This window comes from Peromyscus eremicus, chromosome 12 (assembly GCF_949786415.1).
Source record: "Peromyscus eremicus chromosome 12, PerEre_H2_v1, whole genome shotgun sequence".
NCBI classification, from domain to species: domain Eukaryota; kingdom Metazoa; phylum Chordata; class Mammalia; order Rodentia; family Cricetidae; genus Peromyscus; species Peromyscus eremicus.
In genome coordinates this window covers 72,171,430-72,190,293 of record NC_081428.1, presented here as the reverse complement: position 1 = coordinate 72,190,293, position 18,864 = coordinate 72,171,430, and the positions used below count along the sequence as shown (strand labels likewise).

The following is an 18,864-nucleotide window of genomic DNA, read 5'->3' as shown; positions in this document are numbered from 1 at the left end:
ATTCCTTCTTTCTTGCCTCCCATTCACAGTTGTGATCAGCCTTTTGACTGACCCCAGATTTGCCATTGGGAAAGCCTTAAACACATGGTAATGTGATCTCTCTATAGCTGCACTGGCCCAGGCAATGTCAATAACAGGTGCTGCCACACACAGGTGGGTGAGTTTTAAATGCATAGCCATGTTATAATGCTGCGAGCCTGTGTGGATGCTGGCCATGGTTGTAGGGTGCACCCTGATGGTCTGAACACATAAAACTGTCCAAAAGGGAACGGCTGGTTTCTTTCTTCTGATTAGAATGCTGGATGTTTGTGGATCTTCAACTGGCCAGGACAGTCCTGGTGTCAGTTGTGTTTTTAAGTGCCATGGTGCACAGTTAACCCCATGTGAACTCAGCATAGATGGTGTGTTCAGTAGTTGCTACCTGCAGGGGCCATCCTCAGTGCTCACTCCTTTGGAATATATGATTGATGTTTGGTCCTAAAACCCACATTCCATTAAGCACACAGTGAAGCTGTGCACAGTGGCAGACATCTTTAATCCCAAACATGGAAGCACAGGGTGCTGGCACCACAGGCCTGCAACACTGGGGAAGTTGAATACGAAAGATCTTGAGTTCAAGAAGGTCAGCTGAAGACTGAGTCTCTAGTCCTTCCTGCCTCTTTCTGAAAGGATTGGCCAGGTCTCCGCCTGAGGACTTGACAGACTGAGGTACTCTGCTACCCTACTCTTCTGTACCTTAGTGGGTGGCTAGGGTAGCAAAGTAGGAATGACTCAAAGCTCTGGCTGTCACCACAAAAGCATCAGCAAATCAGCAATTGTTTATTCTGGAGTCTGGCTGGCCCATGACAGGACACAGGTGTTCGTAGTACCAGCTAGGCCAGTCTCATGCCCACCACTGTTTGCCTGCCACCCCCTGCTTAGTAGGGAGCTGTAAGGAGCTTTCAGCTTTTGTTCTGGACTTCTGCAGTTCCCAAGACGTAGGATGAGAGGGAAGTCTCTGTTTCCTTTGGAGTGGCATCAGGAGGATTTCTTGGGGTTTGAGAGTCTTGATGCCCCAGGGCTCCTATGCCGTTAGGGTGTTGTTCCATCCTCTCAAACAGGATGAGCATCTCGCAGTGTGGAGTCTGTGGGAATAGGTCCACGGCCACAGCCTTGACTGGACGGAATGGGATGCCTTTTACTCTGTTAGATGGGGCCCTGCAGAGGCTGTGGTGGGAAGGAGGTACCAATATTAGCACCAGAGGTTCCTATAGGTGGCAGATAGGTGTGTCATCATCTCCCCATCCCCCCCCAAAAACCCCACTTACTCCACAAAGTTGCCCATGGCTGCCCGGGGATTGCAGGAAACATACAGGAGTCGCTTGATGTTCTCAGCTCTACGAATGGCCAGAATCACCTTGGAATCTGACAAAGGCACAGAGGGGCTAGTCTCTCCTAGTGGTGGACTACCCAATATAGCTTTTTTTTCTTCTTGGTGCTACCTCCCCAAATGGAAGCCACTCACGTAGGCCAGCCCGTGGTGGGTCTAGGACAGCTACAAGTTGCTGGGAGGACAGTCTGCTCACCAAGCCTGGCACAAGATCCTCAGCCCTGCCGCAGTGGAATTCAACGTTGCTCAACTCTAGAGATAGTGTCATAATTGTCACTGGACTCTGGGCCAGGCACTGGGAGGGCCTAACAGGCTTAGAGAGCACACAGCACCCCCTCCCAAAGCTTCTCTGTTTCCAGCCAGAAGCCTCAGTGCCCCCACTCCCCAGAAGGCCCCCAAAACCTCAATACAGGTTATAGATACAGTAACTGAAGTACATGGCAGAAGTCCTGCTGTGGCAGATCACCTGCTTGCTGTGTGATGCAAAGGTTCTCACCATTGGTAAGGGCGTTCACACGGGCATCCTCCACAGCCTCCTGGCACAGCTCAATCCCAACCACTCTCTTCACCTTCTGAAACAGACAAGCCCCACTGCCCTGGCTGCTCAGGAAAGAGAGACAGCACACCTGGGTTATAGCCTTCACACTCACGATCATCAGTCAGTAGGGAGATGCCCTACTTACCCGGGCCAGGGCCAGGCCTATGGTGCCAGTGCCACAGCATACATCCAGCACGGTACTGCCCCCATCCAGCTGAGCCCATTCCTGGATGACTGTGTAGAGCACTTCAGCTGCAGGTGTGTTTACCTGGAGGTTAGTTAGCCATAGTGTACTCCAGTGTAGGCTAGCACCCCACACTGCCTGGATCCCCATCTACATCAGTGACCTCATCCACTCTCCTGACTTTTAAAAACTAAATCCTTACAACAGATACCCTCATGAATGGGGAGCTTTTTTTTTTTTTTTTTTTTGGTTTTTCGAGACAGGGTTTTTCTGTGTAGCTTTGCGCCTTTCCTGGAACTCACTTGGTAGCCCAGGCTGGCCTCGAACTCACAGAGATCCACTTGGCTCTGCCTCCCGAGTGCTGGGATTAAAGGCGTGTGCCACCACTGCCCGGCGAATGGGGAGCTTTTTCCCCTGACTTCACAACTCCCTCCCTAGGCCAACTGAGAGTGACCGTGTATCTTAAACTACCCAAACCTTGGGATCTTCCCCCATCAGGGAGAGAGGCTCAAGGGCTAAGAGACTGCTACCATAGTGTCCTGTTCTCGGTTGGGCAGGAGGCAATAAGTCAACATGTATCATTGGGTTAACCACAAATCAATCAGTGGCAAATTACCCCTTTCTTATCCCAGGGCCCCCACTATCCGGATGTTCTCTATAATCTCTTCAAGCCTAGGTACTATTCTCCCTTTCCACCACATCTGGCATCACACTCAGCTTCCCTGTCTCTGTTCATAAGGGGCACACTACCTGGAAGAATGCGTGAGGGGAGATACGGAAGGTCAGCCCCAGCAGGTCCTCCTGGATGCACTGGTCACCAGCCATATGCTCCAGGGGCAGGCCTTCCTGGCTGGGAGTCTTCCTACATGAGAAGCAGATGATCAGTGTCACTGGCCTATTTGGAGACCCTTCCTGTCCCACCTGGGCTCCTCACCTCTGTCCCTCTTCCACAAAGTAGAGGCAGGTCACCCCACTGGCCTTGCCTGGCCCTTCTATGAAGTGGTGCACCAGGGAGGCCTTCAGCCCTGCCAACTCCTCCGAGCTCAGTTTCTGCAGTAGAGGATGCAAAAAGCCCATGAGGCTAAGCAAAAACCAGTAAGACCTCCCCCAACAAGACCACTGCCTGAGACCTGGGGGTGGAAGTAGGCAATAGCCATGGCCTGGCCTCTGCGGCTGGTACGAACAGTCAGCTGCTTCCAGTGGCCTGTATATGTCTCAGGGTCATATGCCGAGTATGGGGTGGACCTGAGGAAGCCACAAATGTCTCTGAGTACCTAGTGTGTGTGCCTGTCTGTCCCAGCACCCTGCCCCTCCCCCCACTGCCAGGGCAAGGACACAGCCCCAGGACGGGTCCCCACCGAATGAATTCCTGGAAGGCCTTCACCACCTGCTTCGTGGCCTCTGGAATGTGCACAGTGTCAAAGGGGGCTGCCACAGCACAGGTGCCACCCTTGTACTTGCCGAGCCTGCAGCCAACAGTGTTGTCTTCTCCATCCACCCCAGCTCCGACCAGAAACTCACACTTATTGCGGTATTCAGTCTGCAGGAGAGAAGGTGGCAAAGAGGCAGCCAGGTCCCAACCTTGATTGCCAGCACCAGAAGAAACCGATAGGAGTGGCAGGCGAAGCAAGGTTTCACTGCTGGCTTATCAGACCCCGGGAAGAAGTGAAAGGCAAGAAATGGCAAGGAGGATAAGGACAGACCATAGAGAGCAGGATGATGGGCTGGCCCAGCGTTAAAGTAGATGCCCAGTGTGTGAGGCCAACCTCCCCTTCCCCACACAGAGAATGGGATTTCGTAGTCAGCCTGACCTGCTGGGGTGATGGCCTGACCCCCTCCAGTGGGCAACAAGCCTTATTATGCTGTTGTCTCTGTGTGAGCAGCCAGGGTAGCAAGGCGCGGTTGGTGCTCCCAATTTCCCTGTAGGATGAAGCACATCACGGCTGGACTGACACTGTTCCCCATCCACACTGGGCAGCTCCCTTGAGACCTCACTATCACACTGGTATCATAGGGGCACTACTAACCAGCTCCCTGACCACTTAGACCAGTGGTTCTCAACCTTCCTAATGCTGTGACCCTTTAATACAGCTCCTCATGTTTGCGCTGACCCCAACCATAAAATTACTTTGGTGTTACTTCCTAATTTTGCTACTGTTACGAATTGTAAGTATGTTTTCCAGTGGCTTTAGGTGATCTCTTAGAAGAGTGGTTTGGACCCCCCCCCCCCCAGGTTAAGAACACTTAGACCCTGTGTGTGTCCTAATAGAGTACAGGGCTGGTGAAGCAGGCCAAGTTTGCAAAACCCGGCTTCTATGGTACGGAGGTCAGCGCCACACTCACTTGGCCAGTTTTTGCAGCACCCGTTCACATTCCAGCCGTTTCTGCTCCAGCTGCTCAGAGTAGGGTACTGTCCAAAGAGGGGTCACCACGTCGGCAATCTGCGTAGCTGTTGGCTCACTACCACCTTCCTGCCGCCTCTTTCTAGCCATGGGGTCAGCCTTGGGTCGGGCCAGGCGCACGCTGAGTGGGCGGCCCTTCCAGAGAGCACCGTGCAGCACTCGCAAGGCCTTGTCTCGTTCAGCAGCGCTGCGAAATGTTACAAAGGCACACGGTGGTTGTCCAAAGAGTTTGATTTTGTGGGATTGTAGGCCAAAACGGCCCAAAAAGCGCCGGACGTCACTGAAACTGGCATGGCGAGGCACATTTTGCAGCTCCAGTTTAAAGATCTCTGAGGTGAACAGGTCATCCCTTATGTAGCTGTAGAGCCCAGGCTGAGTTCCAGGCCCGGCAGCTGGTCCAGGCCCGCCTTCTTGACATTCTGGGGCTGCGGGGCTGTATACCGCACTGGCATCCGGGCCGCAGTCCTCCATGTGCTCCCCAACCTGTGTGGGGATAGGCAGGGCCCGGCTGAAGGCTGTACCTGGGATGACGACCGCCTCGGGCTTGCTCCCCAAACCACTGCCAGACCCCCGCTGGCGCGCACTCCACCCAGCCCCGCCCAAGCCCGCTCCCAACCCCACCCCATCCACGTCTGCTGCACGTCTCTCCCTTTGCTTTACTTCCGTGTCCAGCTTCTCACTCATCGCCTGGCTCGTCTGTCGCCCGACCAGGGTGCGCACGAGGCCACCACTTAGGTCTCTCTCACACACGAAGTGCTCCGAGATACAGGTGCGACGCCTCTTCGCCTTCCGCAGGAGAGGGACTCAAAACCCGGTGCTCAGAGCCGGCACTGGAGACTGGCAGTGCACCCCGCGCTCCCCAGGAGCCAGCGAGGGCAGCGCGTCTCAGGCGCCTGACTCTAGCGGCCAGTGCACACTCGCCGAGCCTGGTTGCTCCAAGGGCTTGGCTTCCGATGACGTCACCGCCACGCGCCGAGTCCTGACCGATCCTTGCACCAGCCGCTGACACTGACGTCAGAGGCACTCCGGGCTTGCAGACGGAAGTGCGCGCGTGGGCCGCCGGGAGAGCGCGCTCCCCAGGCTGAGGCGCGGCCGGGCATGCGCCGCGGGCGTTTTGGCGGGAAGCGCGGGGCGGGCCGGACAATGAATGTCCGCCGTCAGAGCCAATAAAGCTGCAGTGGTTTTGAATCACGGCGCGTTTCCCGCCGCCGGGGTCAGGGGTCAGGGTTCGGGTCGGGGGGCGGAGGGAAGAGCGGACGGGCGGGAGACGCCGGCGCCAGACGCGAAGGAAAAGGAGCTGCGACCAGTCGCCCAGAGGCCGCCGAGCCAGCGACGCCTGAGCCCGTCGAGCCGCCGTCGCCGCGCCCCCATGGCGGCCGCCAAGGTACGGCGAGGCCCGGGTGGGGCCGGGCAGGCCGGCAGGCGAGGGCCGCTATGGGCGGCCACGTGGGCGGCCCGCGCCTCGGCCGCCAACCCTCGCTGGCCTGCGGGTTCGGGGCCTGTCGAGGCGCCCGGGCCTGGGGGGCTCGAGGCCTCGGGGTTCCGGGAGTGGCAGCTGCTGGCCAGGACTCGGGTCTCGGGGGCGGCGGGGCGGCGCGTGACCTTGTGGCGTGCAGAAGAGCAGCCATCACCGCACCGGGCTCCCGGCTTTACCTGGGGATCCGGCCGTGGCCGGTTCCCTTCCTCGTGGCCCCCTGTGATGTCCCCACTAGCATCGGGAAGCCCTTCTTCTGTTCCCCACAGAGCCCTTCATTCATTTGGTCCTGACGCCGGGAACCGCCATCGGTGGCGGAAGCTCGCATTCAGCGCGGGGAATAGATAGTAGACGCGGGACTCGGGGCGGGGGCGGCTTTGTTGGTGGCTCGCGTGTCGGCCGCCGCGGAGCCGCAGTGCTGGGAAACCGAAGGGCTTCTGGTTCTTTATCCTGTGGAGTTTGGTGGTGTGAGTCTGGGTTTTTTCTCTGTATTATCAGAGCACGTGATCTTGTCAGATTTAAACCTGCATGCCCTTGTAATCCTTCAAGTTGGGTCAGAATCTTAGGGCTTATTTGTCAGACTTTTCTTAGCTTCTTTCAGCTTAGATTTCCAAGCTTGTGTAAAATTTCTGGAGGAATTGTAAATTCGTGTAAAGGCCAATGGTCCTGTAGTTTATTTTCCCAGTTTACAAGTGCTTGGAGAATCGCCAGTACAAATGTTAAGGTTGCTCTTTTGAGTTCATCACGTTCTTTGCATGTCGGGTATAATTTCCATTTTACAGAGGAGGAAAGGAGTTTCTCAGGCTGCTTTGCCAAGGACTCTGGTGTGTGTGGGACTGACTGATGTTTGAATGTGCAGGGAGGGGGATGTTAAAACCCGTTGTCTGGTTGCGGGCTATCTTGTGATTTTTGTGATGCTGGTTGTAGCACACCGGTGATGTGAAAGACTGGAGACTTAATTTCCAATTTAGGGGAGGCCTGTCTTCCTTTTCCAGGCGCCATTTGTGATTAGTGATGCCCGCTGTGGGCCGGGCTCACCAGCCAGCGGCGTCACTTCTCCCCTCTCTGCACAGGACAGTCATGAGGACCATGATACCTCCACAGAGAATGCAGACGAATCCAACCATGACCCCCAGTTCGAGCCGATAGTTTCTCTTCCTGAGCAAGAAATTAAAACACTGGAGGAAGATGAAGAGGAACTTTTTAAGATGTAAGTCCGCTGAGGTGTTCCTGGAAGTATCTTTAGATGGGCTGACCGAGACAGAAAGAGAAATGGCCTGATAATATAAACGGGTCTCCGCAGGGCATTTCTTTTAAAACTTGCAAAACCCAACAACCACAGTGGGACCATGGTCTCTGCTTTCTGGAGGAGCCAGCCAAGCTAGGAACTCTGTGTTGGGTGTTTTTTCTCTTGTGCTGGGGTATAAGCCCTAGTGATACTTTATGACATTAGCCTCTTTGTGATTTCTACCTGGAACTTTGCAGAAGAGTCCTAGGTTGGCTGGGCACATTATCATACCTGTGAATGTCATGGCTTGGCCCCCATTTGATAAAAGCTGTTTGAAGAAAGGACCTGGAGTTGTACGGTGACTAGCCTTACATTGAAAATTTAACCATTCATCTACCAAACCTTTTCCTGCTGCCCTTGCTTCCTTGTGACCAGTCATTTAAAGGGTGTCCCCATCATTAGTCTGTCACCTGGGGGTCCCCCAGCTGATCTTGCACCTTGCCTCCACGAATCAGCAATTACAGTAGGCTGTGGTGGCGCACACCTTTAATCCCAGCACTTGGGAGGCGGAGGCAGATAGATTTCTGTGAGTTTTAGGCCAGCCTGGTCTACAGAGCAAGTTCCAGGACAGCCAGGGCTACATAGTGAGACCTTTTCTTGGGGGTGGTGGCTTCTTCCTTTGTTGAGCAGGGAATCTTAACTTCTTTCTTCCCTTTTCTTTCTTTCTGCTTTGTTTTCTGTTGCCTTAGCTGGGTATCCCTAAAGAACAGGTTTGTTTAGATATTTGTGTTTTTTTTGTTTTTGTTTTGTTTTTTGTTTTTTTAATTTTTATATGTGTATGGGTGTTTTGCCTACATGGATGTCTCTACACAATGTGCAGCCTGGTGCCCAAGGAGGCCAGAAGAAAGCAGCGGATCCCTGGGGACTAGAGTTACAGACAGTTTTGAGTTGCCATGTGGTCCTCTGGAAGAACAGCCAGTGCTCTTAACTGCTGAGCCATCTCTCCAGCCTCCAGCTCATGGTTTTGCAGGTTAGGAAGTCTGAGATCTGAGAGCATAGTGCTAGCACTTGGTATGGGCCTCAGTTACATCTTAATGTAGCAGTGTATCATGTAGTAAAATCAAGGAACTTGCTAACTTCAGTCTTTTACATATCCACTAGTGCCATTGTTCAGTCCCGTCCTCGGTCCTCGGTCCTCATGAGTCCATCTAACCCTCTTTACCTTCTAAAGGACACTTCTGAATACTATTAATGTGAATTTGGAAATTGAGTTAATGCCTAAACTATAAGGACACATTCAAACCATAGTAGACAAATTCAGCTACGTACAGCCTATGTATTCCTGGTTCTGTGTCTTCCACAAAATGCCAGTGGAAGTAGCTTAGTTATCAAAATTGCTTTTTAAAAATTACTGTGTATTTGCCACTTGGAACCTTCAATGAGGAACTGTAGCAGTACTTGAGTAACTTTGGTTTTGCTGTTGTCTTGTTTTACTGGCCTGGTGATTGAACACGTGCCAGGCATGTACTATCTCCAGCCAGTCCCGTCCCCCCCCCCCCCCCAAGTTATACACACTTGGTCTTGAACTTGCCATTCACCTGCTTTAGCTTCCTTAGTATCTGGGATTACAGGCCTGTTCCGTCAGGCCAAGATGGCTGAGCACAAGCTATCTTGTATCTGGCTTCATATCACTGCAGAGACTGGCTTGTTGTTGCCTGTACTCAGAATTGCTGGACACTGGGTTCGGGTGCATCCTAGCAAAGGTGTTGCTGTCCCTTTCAGGTGTGCCTAAGATGTGGGGGAGGGAGGCCTGCTCAAGGGAAGCCATAAGCACACCTTTGTACCCAGAAGGTGGTGGGCCAGAGCTCTGTCCCGCAAGGGTGGCATCCTCTTAAGTTATGAGGTATTTGGTTTTGTCTATGCGGTGCTGAAAGGACTCCTGATTTCCTGTGCAGGGTCCTTGGTATAGTCCTGGAGACCAACATCTTGTACCTTACATCAGGGCCTTTGGGTTCTCTCTTAAGGAATTGGGTGACGATGTGTGGCTTGACAGGGTTTGGAGGAGAACAGAGGCTTTGGCGGAGAAGGAGAGGCAGACGAGGGCTGCAAATGAAGGGTGTTGGCCCAGCTTGAGGGACAAGAACACTGGACTCCTGGCTGGTGCTAGGTGCTTGAACCCTGGTGACTGAAAGGTTCCTCCTGACAGGAAGCTAGTGCTGGGCCTGTGGAGTAGGATATCCCTAAGACTTTGTGTAGTTAAAGGGCACTCATGTGTTGTGACTGGGTCACCCAGCTCACCAGAGCTTCTTTACCCACTCTGGGCCATGTGTACCCTTAGACGCCTCTGGGGAAAATGCTTCTGCTATGAACATCTTTCTGGTTGTGAAGTAAAAGCAGCATGGGATTTGTCAGGCTCCCCTGGGTGGTATTTTGACTAGTAATTCTTGGCGCCCAAAGGCCTTAGAAAAAGATATTTGAGCTGGGGGGTGGTGGCGGCGGCGGCAGCAGCGCACGCCTTTAATCTCAGCACTCAGGAGGCAGAGGCAGGCAGATCTTTGTGAGTTTGAGGCCAGCCTGGGCTACAGAGTGGGTTCCAGGAAAGGCGCAAAGCTACACAGAAAAAAACCCTGTCTCGGAAAAAAAAAAAAAAAAAAAGAAGAAGAAGAAGAAAGAAAGGACAGAAAGAAAAAGGTATTTGGTGAGGGCCCAGTGTCCAACAGTACCCCATGTTCAGTGCCCAGATAACACACATTCTTTGGGGGCAGTTGGTCCAGGTGTGAATTCCCTCTCTGTCTGACTGTTTCCTTACTGGCTTTTCTTACAGGCGAGCAAAGCTATTCCGGTTTGCTTCAGAGAATGACCTCCCAGAATGGAAGGAGCGAGGCACTGGTGACGTCAAGCTCCTGAAGCATAAGGAAAAAGGGACCATCCGCCTTCTCATGAGGAGGGACAAGACTCTGAAAATATGCGCCAACCACTATAGTAGGTGGTCTTTCAGGGCTGTCCACCCTAGAACTCCTAGGAGCTGGTTATCAGGGGAGAGAGGGATATATTTGTCATGCTTATTGAGTTTAAAATAAGTTTCTTTCAAACAAGCCTCTGAACTATGACAGTGAAGCTTACAGAACGCTGCAGGCTGTGGGCAAGCTAGGTCTAGGTCGGATGTAGAGCTCCAGGATGGACTCTGTCGGATGGTGATGCAGTGGGTGCACGTTTATGTTATCTGGGCCGGGGTCTGGTGCCAATGCTGTGTTTTCACTGATACGCTGGACCCTCAGTTGTTGGTTGTGATGATACAGGAAGGGAAGGAGGAGGGCTCTTGGCCAGGTCTCAGCAAGCTATCCCTCTCCGGTTTGTCTCTGACGCTGTTTAGATCCATCTTGGGATGCTCTTGATCCTGGTAGATCTAGTGCAAAAATTCTTATTTTCTAAACTTAAATGTATTGCCCTCACATGAGTCTGCATGCGGAGGACAAAGAACAGCATCGTGGGATCTGTTCTTCCTTAGCACCTTCTCATGGGTTCCGAGTCGGTCTCTGGGCTTGTGCTTTACCTCCCTTCATTGGTGTTGCCCGTGTGCCGTGGCTGTAGCAGTTGAGGGACAACTTGTAGGAACTGGCTCTCTCCTTTCACCTTGTGGGATCTGGGGATGAAACTAGTCAGGCTGTGGGCAAGTGCCTTTACTGAGACAGCTTACAGAGCCTGAACCTGCATTTCTAGCCACTTAGGATCTTTTGTCCTGGGTACATAGGCCGACTATAGGTAAGAGCAGGGGAGGGGAGGGGTGTGTGTAGGGCTTGATAGGTAGTTTTGCTGAGGAAGGAACATGAGAAAGACTTGGCCCTCCCTGCCTCACAGTTGCCTCAGTCTCTTCTCAATCCCAGTTTGGAGCATTCCCTTGGGGGTCTCAAGCTGCTCCAAAAGCCTGGCTAGGTTCCTGACTGGTCTCTACAAGTGGTTGGAGCTCTTTGTCTCGTGCACCTCACAGGCCCTTGATGGTTGTGAGTCATGGTCGGGCATTGTCTTAGTTATAACTGTTCTATTGCTGTGAGGGGACACTGTGACCAAGGCAACTCTAAAGAAGACATTTAATTGGGGCTTGCTTGCATTTTCAGAGGGTTAGTCCATTATCGTGGCAGGAAGCAGACAGGATGTCACTGGAGCAGTAGCTGAGAGCTTTATATCCTGATCTGCAGGCAGAGAGAGAGAGAGAGAAAGAGGGAGGGAGACACTGGGCTTGGTATCAGTTTCTGAAACCTCAGGGCCCACACCCAGTGACACTTTCCTCCAACTAGGCCACACCTCCTAATCCTTCCAAACAGTTCAACTGTGGACCAAGCATTCAAATCTATGAGCCTCTGAGCCATTCTCATTCAGACCACCGCAGGCAGCAAGTGAGGTGTAGGGAAGTGAGGGTGTGGGTGGTGTGCAGAGTTCCTGGGGCCACCGTGGGCTGCTGTGGCTCAGATCCCTGAACTCCAGCTTTGGCTGTCATGTGGGAGTGCTCAGATTGTTTCGAGGACCTCCCTAGAATCCTGGAGATGCTGACAGGGCTACAGGGACCAATGGCTGGGTATAGACCCAATGAGGAATATTCCAGATGAGCAGGCTTTCGGTGGGGGACAGCTACCTGTCAGTGCTGTCATCTTTTCCCTCGGCTCCCCTGGGCTGTGGGACCTGAGGGATTCAGAATAAACATGCTTGTTAGGAGCCATGGCTTGTGTTCCATGACATAGTAGCGCCTGTCATGGGATTCCATTGTTCACTACTTGTATCTTACCCCTCAGATAGATCTTCCCCGACTATAGAGGGCTGAGTAGCTGCACTGTGTGATAACCCTGCTTTCAGGCTCCTTCACCTCTGTGTTCCCACCTTTCAGTCATCCAGGTTCATGCTGGTGTGGGCATGTGATTGAAGGCTTATGTTGAACGCCCTTAGGAAAGTTTGAGCCTGAGTGGCTACCCTTAAAACAGCAGGAGGCAGAGCCTGTGCTTCAGGCTCCTGAGCTTGTTCCCACATAAGGATTATCCTGAGTTTAAGCAGATGTGGTTTGCAGTAGTGCGTAGAGTTGTGTAGGCCTGTGTTAAAATTCTTTCCCGGGGCAGACATAAGCAATGTCTGCACTTCTCCCAAGGACCCAATGACAGATCAAGGTGTGATGCCGCCAAATTTTACTCTGGGGAACCAATGAATTTATTGGGCTTTCTTAAAGGTCAAAGGTGAGGTGTTATTTACAGGGTTGTGGGTGCTCCTCACCCCATCAGGCTGTACCTGAAAAGCCTTGACCTAGCAAGGATGATGGCTTCCGCATAGGTGGAGCCCCTCTTCCTAGTCTTTCCCAACCTAATTAGCCCCTCCTGGAGGAGGGCAGGTGCAGTTAGGACAGAGCTGAACACAACTAGTGGTAGGGAGTAGCTGGTTACTGGGGTGAGGGTCTCTGACCCTCTCCACCCTTGAGGGGATATAAACATCAAGCCCAGCTGGGATCATCTGCAAGCGGGCACAGTTGAACTCCCCAATATGGTGGTTGCTTGGCTCAGAGGGTAATCAGGTACAGTAGCTTGGATCTCAGATCCCAGATTCCATGTTGGCTAAAGTGGGTCCCTCACTTGGTGAGTAGGTTGCTCTGGGTGAGGGCTGGGTGGTTTGTCCGAGGGTCCTGCTGTCCTCACAGGTTTTTCTCCTCTAGTCACACCGATGATGGAGCTGAAGCCGAATGCTGGCAGTGACCGCGCCTGGGTCTGGAATACCCATGCCGACTTTGCTGATGAGTGCCCCAAGCCTGAGCTGCTCGCCATCCGCTTCCTAAATGCTGAGAGTAAGCAGAACTTGCCCAACTGTGGGTCAGCTGCCTTTTTGGGGAAATTGACATTGACCCAAAGCATGCAGAGCCTGCTGTGTGAAATTCTAGGGGTCTATATAAACAGTTGTTGAATCCAGTTGACTCCTGTCAGGTGTGTGGAAGAGACACACCCTGGAGTTTCCTCCTGCTGCTGCTTCTGCTTGGTTTCTGGTTCCTCAAGACTGGGGCACTGTGTCCCTTACTGAAACTTAGGCATCTGTTCCAGCAAAGACTGCAGAAATCTGCAAGCCCTGGCTGATATCTCTTCCGTGGGGGAGTCTTTCTAGTGTGAATTGCCACAAAGTTGTGCCCTGATGATCTTGGAGAGTCAGCAGGTACCATGGCCAATGCCCTAGTGGCTGGTGCTCCTGTGAAAGTGAGCTTGCCCTTGGTCTGGAGTACAATGTATATCTGGTATCCCTTCCAACAGGAGTGGAGCCTGTAGCAAGAAGGTCCTTGGCGCTAGGTTGTCTGAATTGTTGATAGATAGCCTAGCACTAGTCCCTCAGGAGGGACCAGTAACCAGTCAGTGTAGGTGTTAGTTGGTCAGAAGCTGCCATTAGGGCCGGGCATGGTGCGCACACCTTTGATTCCAGCACCTGGGAGGCAGAGGCAGGCGGATCTCTTGAGTTCCAGGACGGACAGCCAGGGCTACGTAGGGAGAGCCTGTATAAAAAAAGAATGAAAAATTGCCATTGGGGACCACGAGTTGGCTCTTCAGAACTTCAGGATGTAGCCACTCTACTCTTGAGAACTCTCGCTCAGTCCCTTCTCTTTCTACAGATGCACAGAAGTTCAAAACAAAGTTTGAAGAATGCAGGAAAGAGATTGAAGAGAAAGAGAAGAAAGGTGACATGGTGCCCTGGGGTGGTAGGGTGGGTGGGGGGCTTCTTTGCAGATCCACTCTGCACCTGGCTGCAGCTCCAGTCTGGTGCTTTTTCTGTCTGCCAAAGAAACATTCCCGGGTGCTGTGGCTGCCTCTGCCTACCGGAGGTCATGCAGCTGCCTGGGGACACTAATTCCTTGGAGGCTTTGACCTCATGTTGGCCTCATAGCGTTTGTGCTCAGTTTCAGGTACAGACCTGAGTTAGAGCTCTCTGGAACCCACCTGGGGTGAAAGGGCTTTTAAGATATTTCTCACTTTCTCTCAAAGAATTCTGGGTCCTGTTCCTCTGGGGCAGATGAGGCCTGTGCAGTAAGTGACCATGCATCACTGAGCAGCTCGGCGGGTACCCCAGCAGCAGCTTGCTGGGACCTTTTGGGCCCATCTGGGAAGAGTGCTGGGTGATGCTTAAGGAGCAGGTGGAGCCTGCACTGGGTGAGTGCTGAGAGCAGCCCAGTCTCACAGCCAGATCCCCCTGTTGTCTTACTGCCTTTGCCTGTTTTTGCAGGACCAGGCAAAAATGAAAATGCTGAAAAGGTGGCCGAGAAGCTGGAAGCCCTTTCTGTGAAGGAGGCCAGAGATGAGGCTGAAGACAAATCTGAGGAGAAGCAATGAGTCACTCTCTGTCCTTTTCCTTTCTTTTTCTTTTTAAAAAATTTCCCTGCCCTTTAAGGTTTGTTTTTATTCTGTTTTGTTTTTACAAGGGACTTTATAAAGAACTGAATTCCAACCTTCAGGTTGTTTTTTTTTTTTTTTTTTTTTTTTAATTTTTTTTTTTTAAATTTTTTTTCTCAAGTTTTGACACCATCGAACATGACTTCAGAAATCCATTCCCCAGTCATGAAAATGTACTGTGCTAACTTTCTTTTCCATAGTGGAAACACTTATTTATAGTCATCAAAAATAGTGAATAAAAAATGCCTTTGAAAACCTGGACCAGCTGGCAAGGCTGTGTGGGGGTTGGGGGCTGTGCCTGGAGCCCTCCTTGGCCACCCGTGTACCTGAGTGCATTGCAGGTGTGTGCAGCCTGGTGTCTTAGAGAATCGAGTGATGTGTGCTGCTGTGGCGCTTAGGGAACAGTGGATACTACGGCATGGTTTGTCCAAGCTGGTCCTGGAGGCCCCTAGGTGTGTAGGATGGCAGCCGAAAGGCCCAGTGGGGCTGAGGCTGGCATTCAGAGCCAAGGTGTGCTGTTCCCTTGCAGCTGGAACTATTACTTTGTGCCCTTATGTAGGTTGGATGTGTGTGTGTGTGTGTGTTTGAGGGACATGAAGGAAGACCACTAGAGTACTTTCACCTAGGTGAAGGGAGGTAGTAGGTAGCCAAACAGATCTGGCTATTAAGAACTGCTTTTGGTTGGCTGTGGTTAATAAGGCAGCCCTTCCCTCGGTGGAGGGAAAGACCACCTTGGAGGTGCATATTCATTCTAGTACTATGTCACGGTATAGCTGTGACTATAGCCCCTCGACCCTCCTGATGGAAACCATTAGATGCCCCAACACATCTTCAAGTTAACACTTGAAGGGTTTGGACCTGGGCTTGAAATCTAAATTCAGCACTGTCAGGATTATGGGACTAGACTAAAGCTTGCCGTGTGTCGGGTGGGGCTGAAGAAATGGCTCATCAATTTGATGAACACTTGCTCTTGTAGAGGATCTGAGTTCAGTTCTAAGCACCCACACCAGGCTGCTCACAGACTCTAGGGAGTCAGACACCCTCTTTCCCTGCTCAGGTAGTGCATGCAGGTGAAATATACATATAGACAGACATAAGGAAGCCCTGATGTGATACACTATGGGCCTCAGGAGCTGCACCAGCCCTGTCTTTCACAGGGTAGGAGCCATGGGGGGCTTGATCCCACAATAACAGGAAGTGGTCACTTGGTAGTCTGTCTGTCTGGTCTTCACTTGTCAATGTGTTTCTTGTCACTGGCCCTGTTGTCTGACCTTGTCACAGGGTGTGCTCACAGCTTTCCAAAGTTTTCGTTGTGACATTTCTGTATAGGCATATTGTACTTTATCCATGTCCATACTACTATGCTCCCTGCAAAAGTACCTGTTCATCCTCTAGCTGGTCTTTAAAAGCCAGCAGAAGACTACTGGCTGTCTCTTGGCATTCTCCATCCCAGGAAGAGCTCTGCACACATAGTGGGCCTGATGAACTGCATCTGTGACATGGACCATGGGTGGCCTTCAGTGTACTTCATAGAAGGGCCACTTGATCTTCAAGGGAAGCCCTGGGCCTCGGCATTCATTTCAGCATAGTGCAAAGTGACTTTTGCCTTGAGTTGTAGTAATAGGCAAACGAGCCTTTTGGGTGGGAGAAATGCTGGAAGTTCCTTCCCATTACAAGTGTTTGGCATTTTTTCCCATGTATCTCTGGCACTGGAGGAGGATGGCTGTGGTGGCCCCCATACACGGCATAGTCTCAAGTCAAACCAGAAGGGTTCCATACTGCAGATACAGAAAGGCCCCTCCAAAGTGGCTAGGGGACACTGCTGTCCTGTGCTCAGGCTTTATTCTGGTGTACTTTCAAGGAAGTTGCTTGTTCACACTTGTAGAAGGTGTAGCAGAAAGGAACATTGGTCCACGTCTGAGTGTGCCCTATTGACAATGGCCTGGAGGATATCAATGGGTTGTTGAAGACACCCAGCCTGGCATCGTGTCCTGAGGCAATGGTAGGCAAAGGCAGTGCTAAGTGGAGTGAGGTCTTGTCAGATGTTAGGACTGTAAGAAACACAGGTGTACAGTAGCACCCTCCTGTCCATAGGGGACATTCCAAGATCTCTGTGTATTGTTTGTCACCGTGCAAACACCTGTGTGCAGTTATATAAGGTAGGTATAGTGGGAGATGAAGCCAGATACTGTGATAAGATTAAGATAGTCTAAATAGCTTACTGTGGGTCTTAGCAACCCCAGCACAGCTCTCTTCTAACTATGTAGAACACTTTGGCATCACTACTTTTGGAACACAAGAAGGCTACAATACGCTGGGCGGTGGTGGTGCACACCTTAAATCCCAGCCAGGCAGATCTCTGAGTTTGAGGCCAGCCTGGCCTACAGAGCGAAATCCAGGACAGGCACCAAAACTACACAGAGAAACCGTGTCTCAAAAAAAAAAAAAAAAAAAAAAAAAAAAAAAAAAAAAAGAAAAAGAAAAAAAGAAGGCTATAACAGGAAGTGGGTAAGCCGAGGGAATTTACATCCAAGGCAGGGAAGAGCAGAATGGTGCAGTTATTAAATTGGTTAGTTGGTTTGAGAGTCTCATAGCCCAGGCTGGTCTGAAACTGGCTGTGTAGCTGAGGATAACTTTGAATCCTGTGTCCACCTCCTAAATGCTGGAACTAGGTACATAAGTCCTGTTTATATGGTGCTGGGTTTTGTTAGGCAGGCATCCTACCAACTGAGCTACATCCTGACCCTTTTGTTGTTATGTAGCTTGGCTAGCCTGGAATTTACTGTGTAGACCAGGTTTGCCTCAAACTTGAGATCCACCTACCTCAGCCTCCCCAGTTCTGGGATTAAAGGCGTGCACCACCATGCCCAGTTTGTTTGGTTTTTGAGATGGGTTTCACTGTGTATAGATAGCCAAGGCTGGCCAGACTTGAACTCCAAAGCAATCTTCCTGCTTCGGTCTTCCAAGGGCTGGTATTCCATAAGCCACCCACCACACCCACACAGGACACAAATCTTGAGTTAGGCAGTGGGTAGCTGAAAGTGTGGGAAGAGCCATTGTGTGCTGCTTTATTCCTCCCTCAGGGTCCTGCCACGGGCTGACTGCCACTTTCCACTCTTGTCTCCCTTTTCCTGTCCTAGGCGGTGGGTTCCATGATACTCTGGTAAAGGAGAGCTGCCTTGGCCTCACAGTGCCCACATTCCCTCCGGCCCTATTCAGGAAGAAAGGTGTGCCACCACAATCCTGGGCTGTGGCCTCAGCAGCTGGGTCTGCCCCACAGGACACCTCTGCCTGGGATTCTACATTAGCCAAAAGGATCTCACTAGCTGTTTTCCTACACGGCTGTGGCATGGAGCAGTGTGACTGTCTTGGTACCCTACATCTGAGTAGACTCATACCTAGATCCAGAGGGACTGGGGGCGGGGGGTGGGGGTGGGGTGGGGTGGGGGTGGGCTGTGGATGGGGGAGCCTCCTCAGAGGGCCGTGGAGGTTCTGAACTTCCTGTTATGGGTTGCAGGACAAGGGCAAAGTCCAAGCTATAGGTGGGGTGAATTTATCTGAATTGTGTGCCAAGTGTGGAGGGCCAGAAGGAGGGGGTCCACTGTTTGCCACTGTGCCCTGAGGCCCTTTCACTGCCTATCTTACCAATGCTGGAAGAATTCTTGGTGACTCCCGTGACTTCTGGCATCAAATGCACATCAGAACAGAAAACTGAGAGAAAACACATCACTGTTTATGCTGTTGGAATGCTGTTTCTACATTAAGGGATCCAGCTCTGCTGTAGGCCTCCAGACCAATGAGTCCCAGGCCTATGGCAGAGTTGCAGGAAGGGGGTGGTTTCGGGACTCTGGGTTCTGGCGGTACAGAAGCAGAGAGCAGCGGCCAAGGGAAGAGGGCCCCTAGCATCTCCATCTGGGGAGGGGTGGGAGACAGAGGCGGGCCTTCATCCTGGAGAACCGCCAGCCGGCATCCTGCCCAGGCCCTGAACAGGCTTCAGAGTAGATACTGCTCCCTTGTGTTGGAGTGACCAGAGCAGGCAGTGGAGTTTGACCACGTCCCTACTCAAAACACACTCAGGCTGACCTGCCAAGGGAAGCTAATGCAGATGCCTGGCCTGCCTGCTCACAACTGCAGCATGCTTGGAAGGCCGGTCCACCTTAAACAACAACGCTGCCCTGGCGCTGGCAGGTGGGATTTCCCGCAGGTGGGGAGCATGCGCATCCTCTATTGAAGGCCTGGGCAGGGTACCGGGGCTTCCTTTAGGGCACC

At 52.0% G+C, this 18,864-nt stretch overlaps 2 protein-coding genes and 1 non-coding gene across 6 annotated transcripts; 2 read left to right on the top strand and 1 right to left on the bottom strand.

Annotated features, from left to right (window-relative positions):
* Nucleotides 1-784: 784 nt before the first annotated feature.
* Trmt2a (tRNA methyltransferase 2 homolog A) lies at nt 785-5,936 on the bottom strand. Of its 4 annotated transcripts, none has more exons than XM_059277496.1 (12): nt 5,115-5,936; nt 4,435-4,976; nt 3,903-4,011; nt 3,450-3,631; nt 3,222-3,336; nt 3,026-3,141; nt 2,842-2,953; nt 2,053-2,175; nt 1,836-1,941; nt 1,505-1,621; nt 1,308-1,404; nt 785-1,206 (listed from the first exon to the last, which is right to left on the bottom strand). In XM_059277496.1, exons 1-12 carry the CDS (start codon nt 5,175-5,177, stop codon nt 942-944), a joined length of 1,947 nt encoding a protein of 648 aa, XP_059133479.1. In that variant the 5' UTR covers nt 5,178-5,936; the 3' UTR covers nt 785-941. The 4 variants fall into 4 exon arrangements, with proteins under 4 accessions (XP_059133479.1, XP_059133480.1, XP_059133481.1 ...); XM_059277497.1 differs by having other exon boundaries at nt 1,866-1,941; XM_059277498.1 differs by having other exon boundaries at nt 5,154-5,936.
* Ranbp1 (RAN binding protein 1) lies at nt 5,660-14,856 on the top strand. Its single transcript, XM_059277500.1, has 6 exons — nt 5,660-5,877; nt 7,041-7,177; nt 10,020-10,177; nt 12,885-13,013; nt 13,821-13,886; nt 14,429-14,856. The coding sequence occupies exons 1-6, from the start codon at nt 5,863-5,865 to the stop codon at nt 14,533-14,535; spliced, it is 612 nt and encodes a 203-aa protein (XP_059133483.1). The 5' UTR covers nt 5,660-5,862; the 3' UTR covers nt 14,536-14,856.
* LOC131923030 (small nucleolar RNA SNORA77) lies at nt 13,932-14,057 on the top strand. The gene has a single exon (XR_009382484.1). It is a non-coding gene; the product is annotated as a small nucleolar RNA SNORA77 (small nucleolar RNA).
* Nucleotides 14,857-18,864: the final 4,008 nt, after the last annotated feature.

Coding starts and splice junctions, on each gene's coding strand:
- Trmt2a (XM_059277496.1), bottom strand. CDS start 5,177: ATGAGTGAGAAGCTGGACACGGAAGTAAAGCAAAGGGAGAGACGTGCA. Junction 3,337..3,449: donor GCCTTCCAGGAATTCATTCG/GTGGGGACCCGT, acceptor TGGCTTCCTCAG/GTCCACCCCATACTCGGCAT. Junction 1,405..1,504: donor CCCACCACGGGCTGGCCTAC/GTGAGTGGCTTC, acceptor TGCCTTTGTCAG/ATTCCAAGGTGATTCTGGCC.
- Ranbp1 (XM_059277500.1), top strand. Junction 10,178..12,884: donor AATATGCGCCAACCACTATA/GTAGGTGGTCTT, acceptor TTTCTCCTCTAG/TCACACCGATGATGGAGCTG. Junction 13,014..13,820: donor CCGCTTCCTAAATGCTGAGA/GTAAGCAGAACT, acceptor CTCTTTCTACAG/ATGCACAGAAGTTCAAAACA.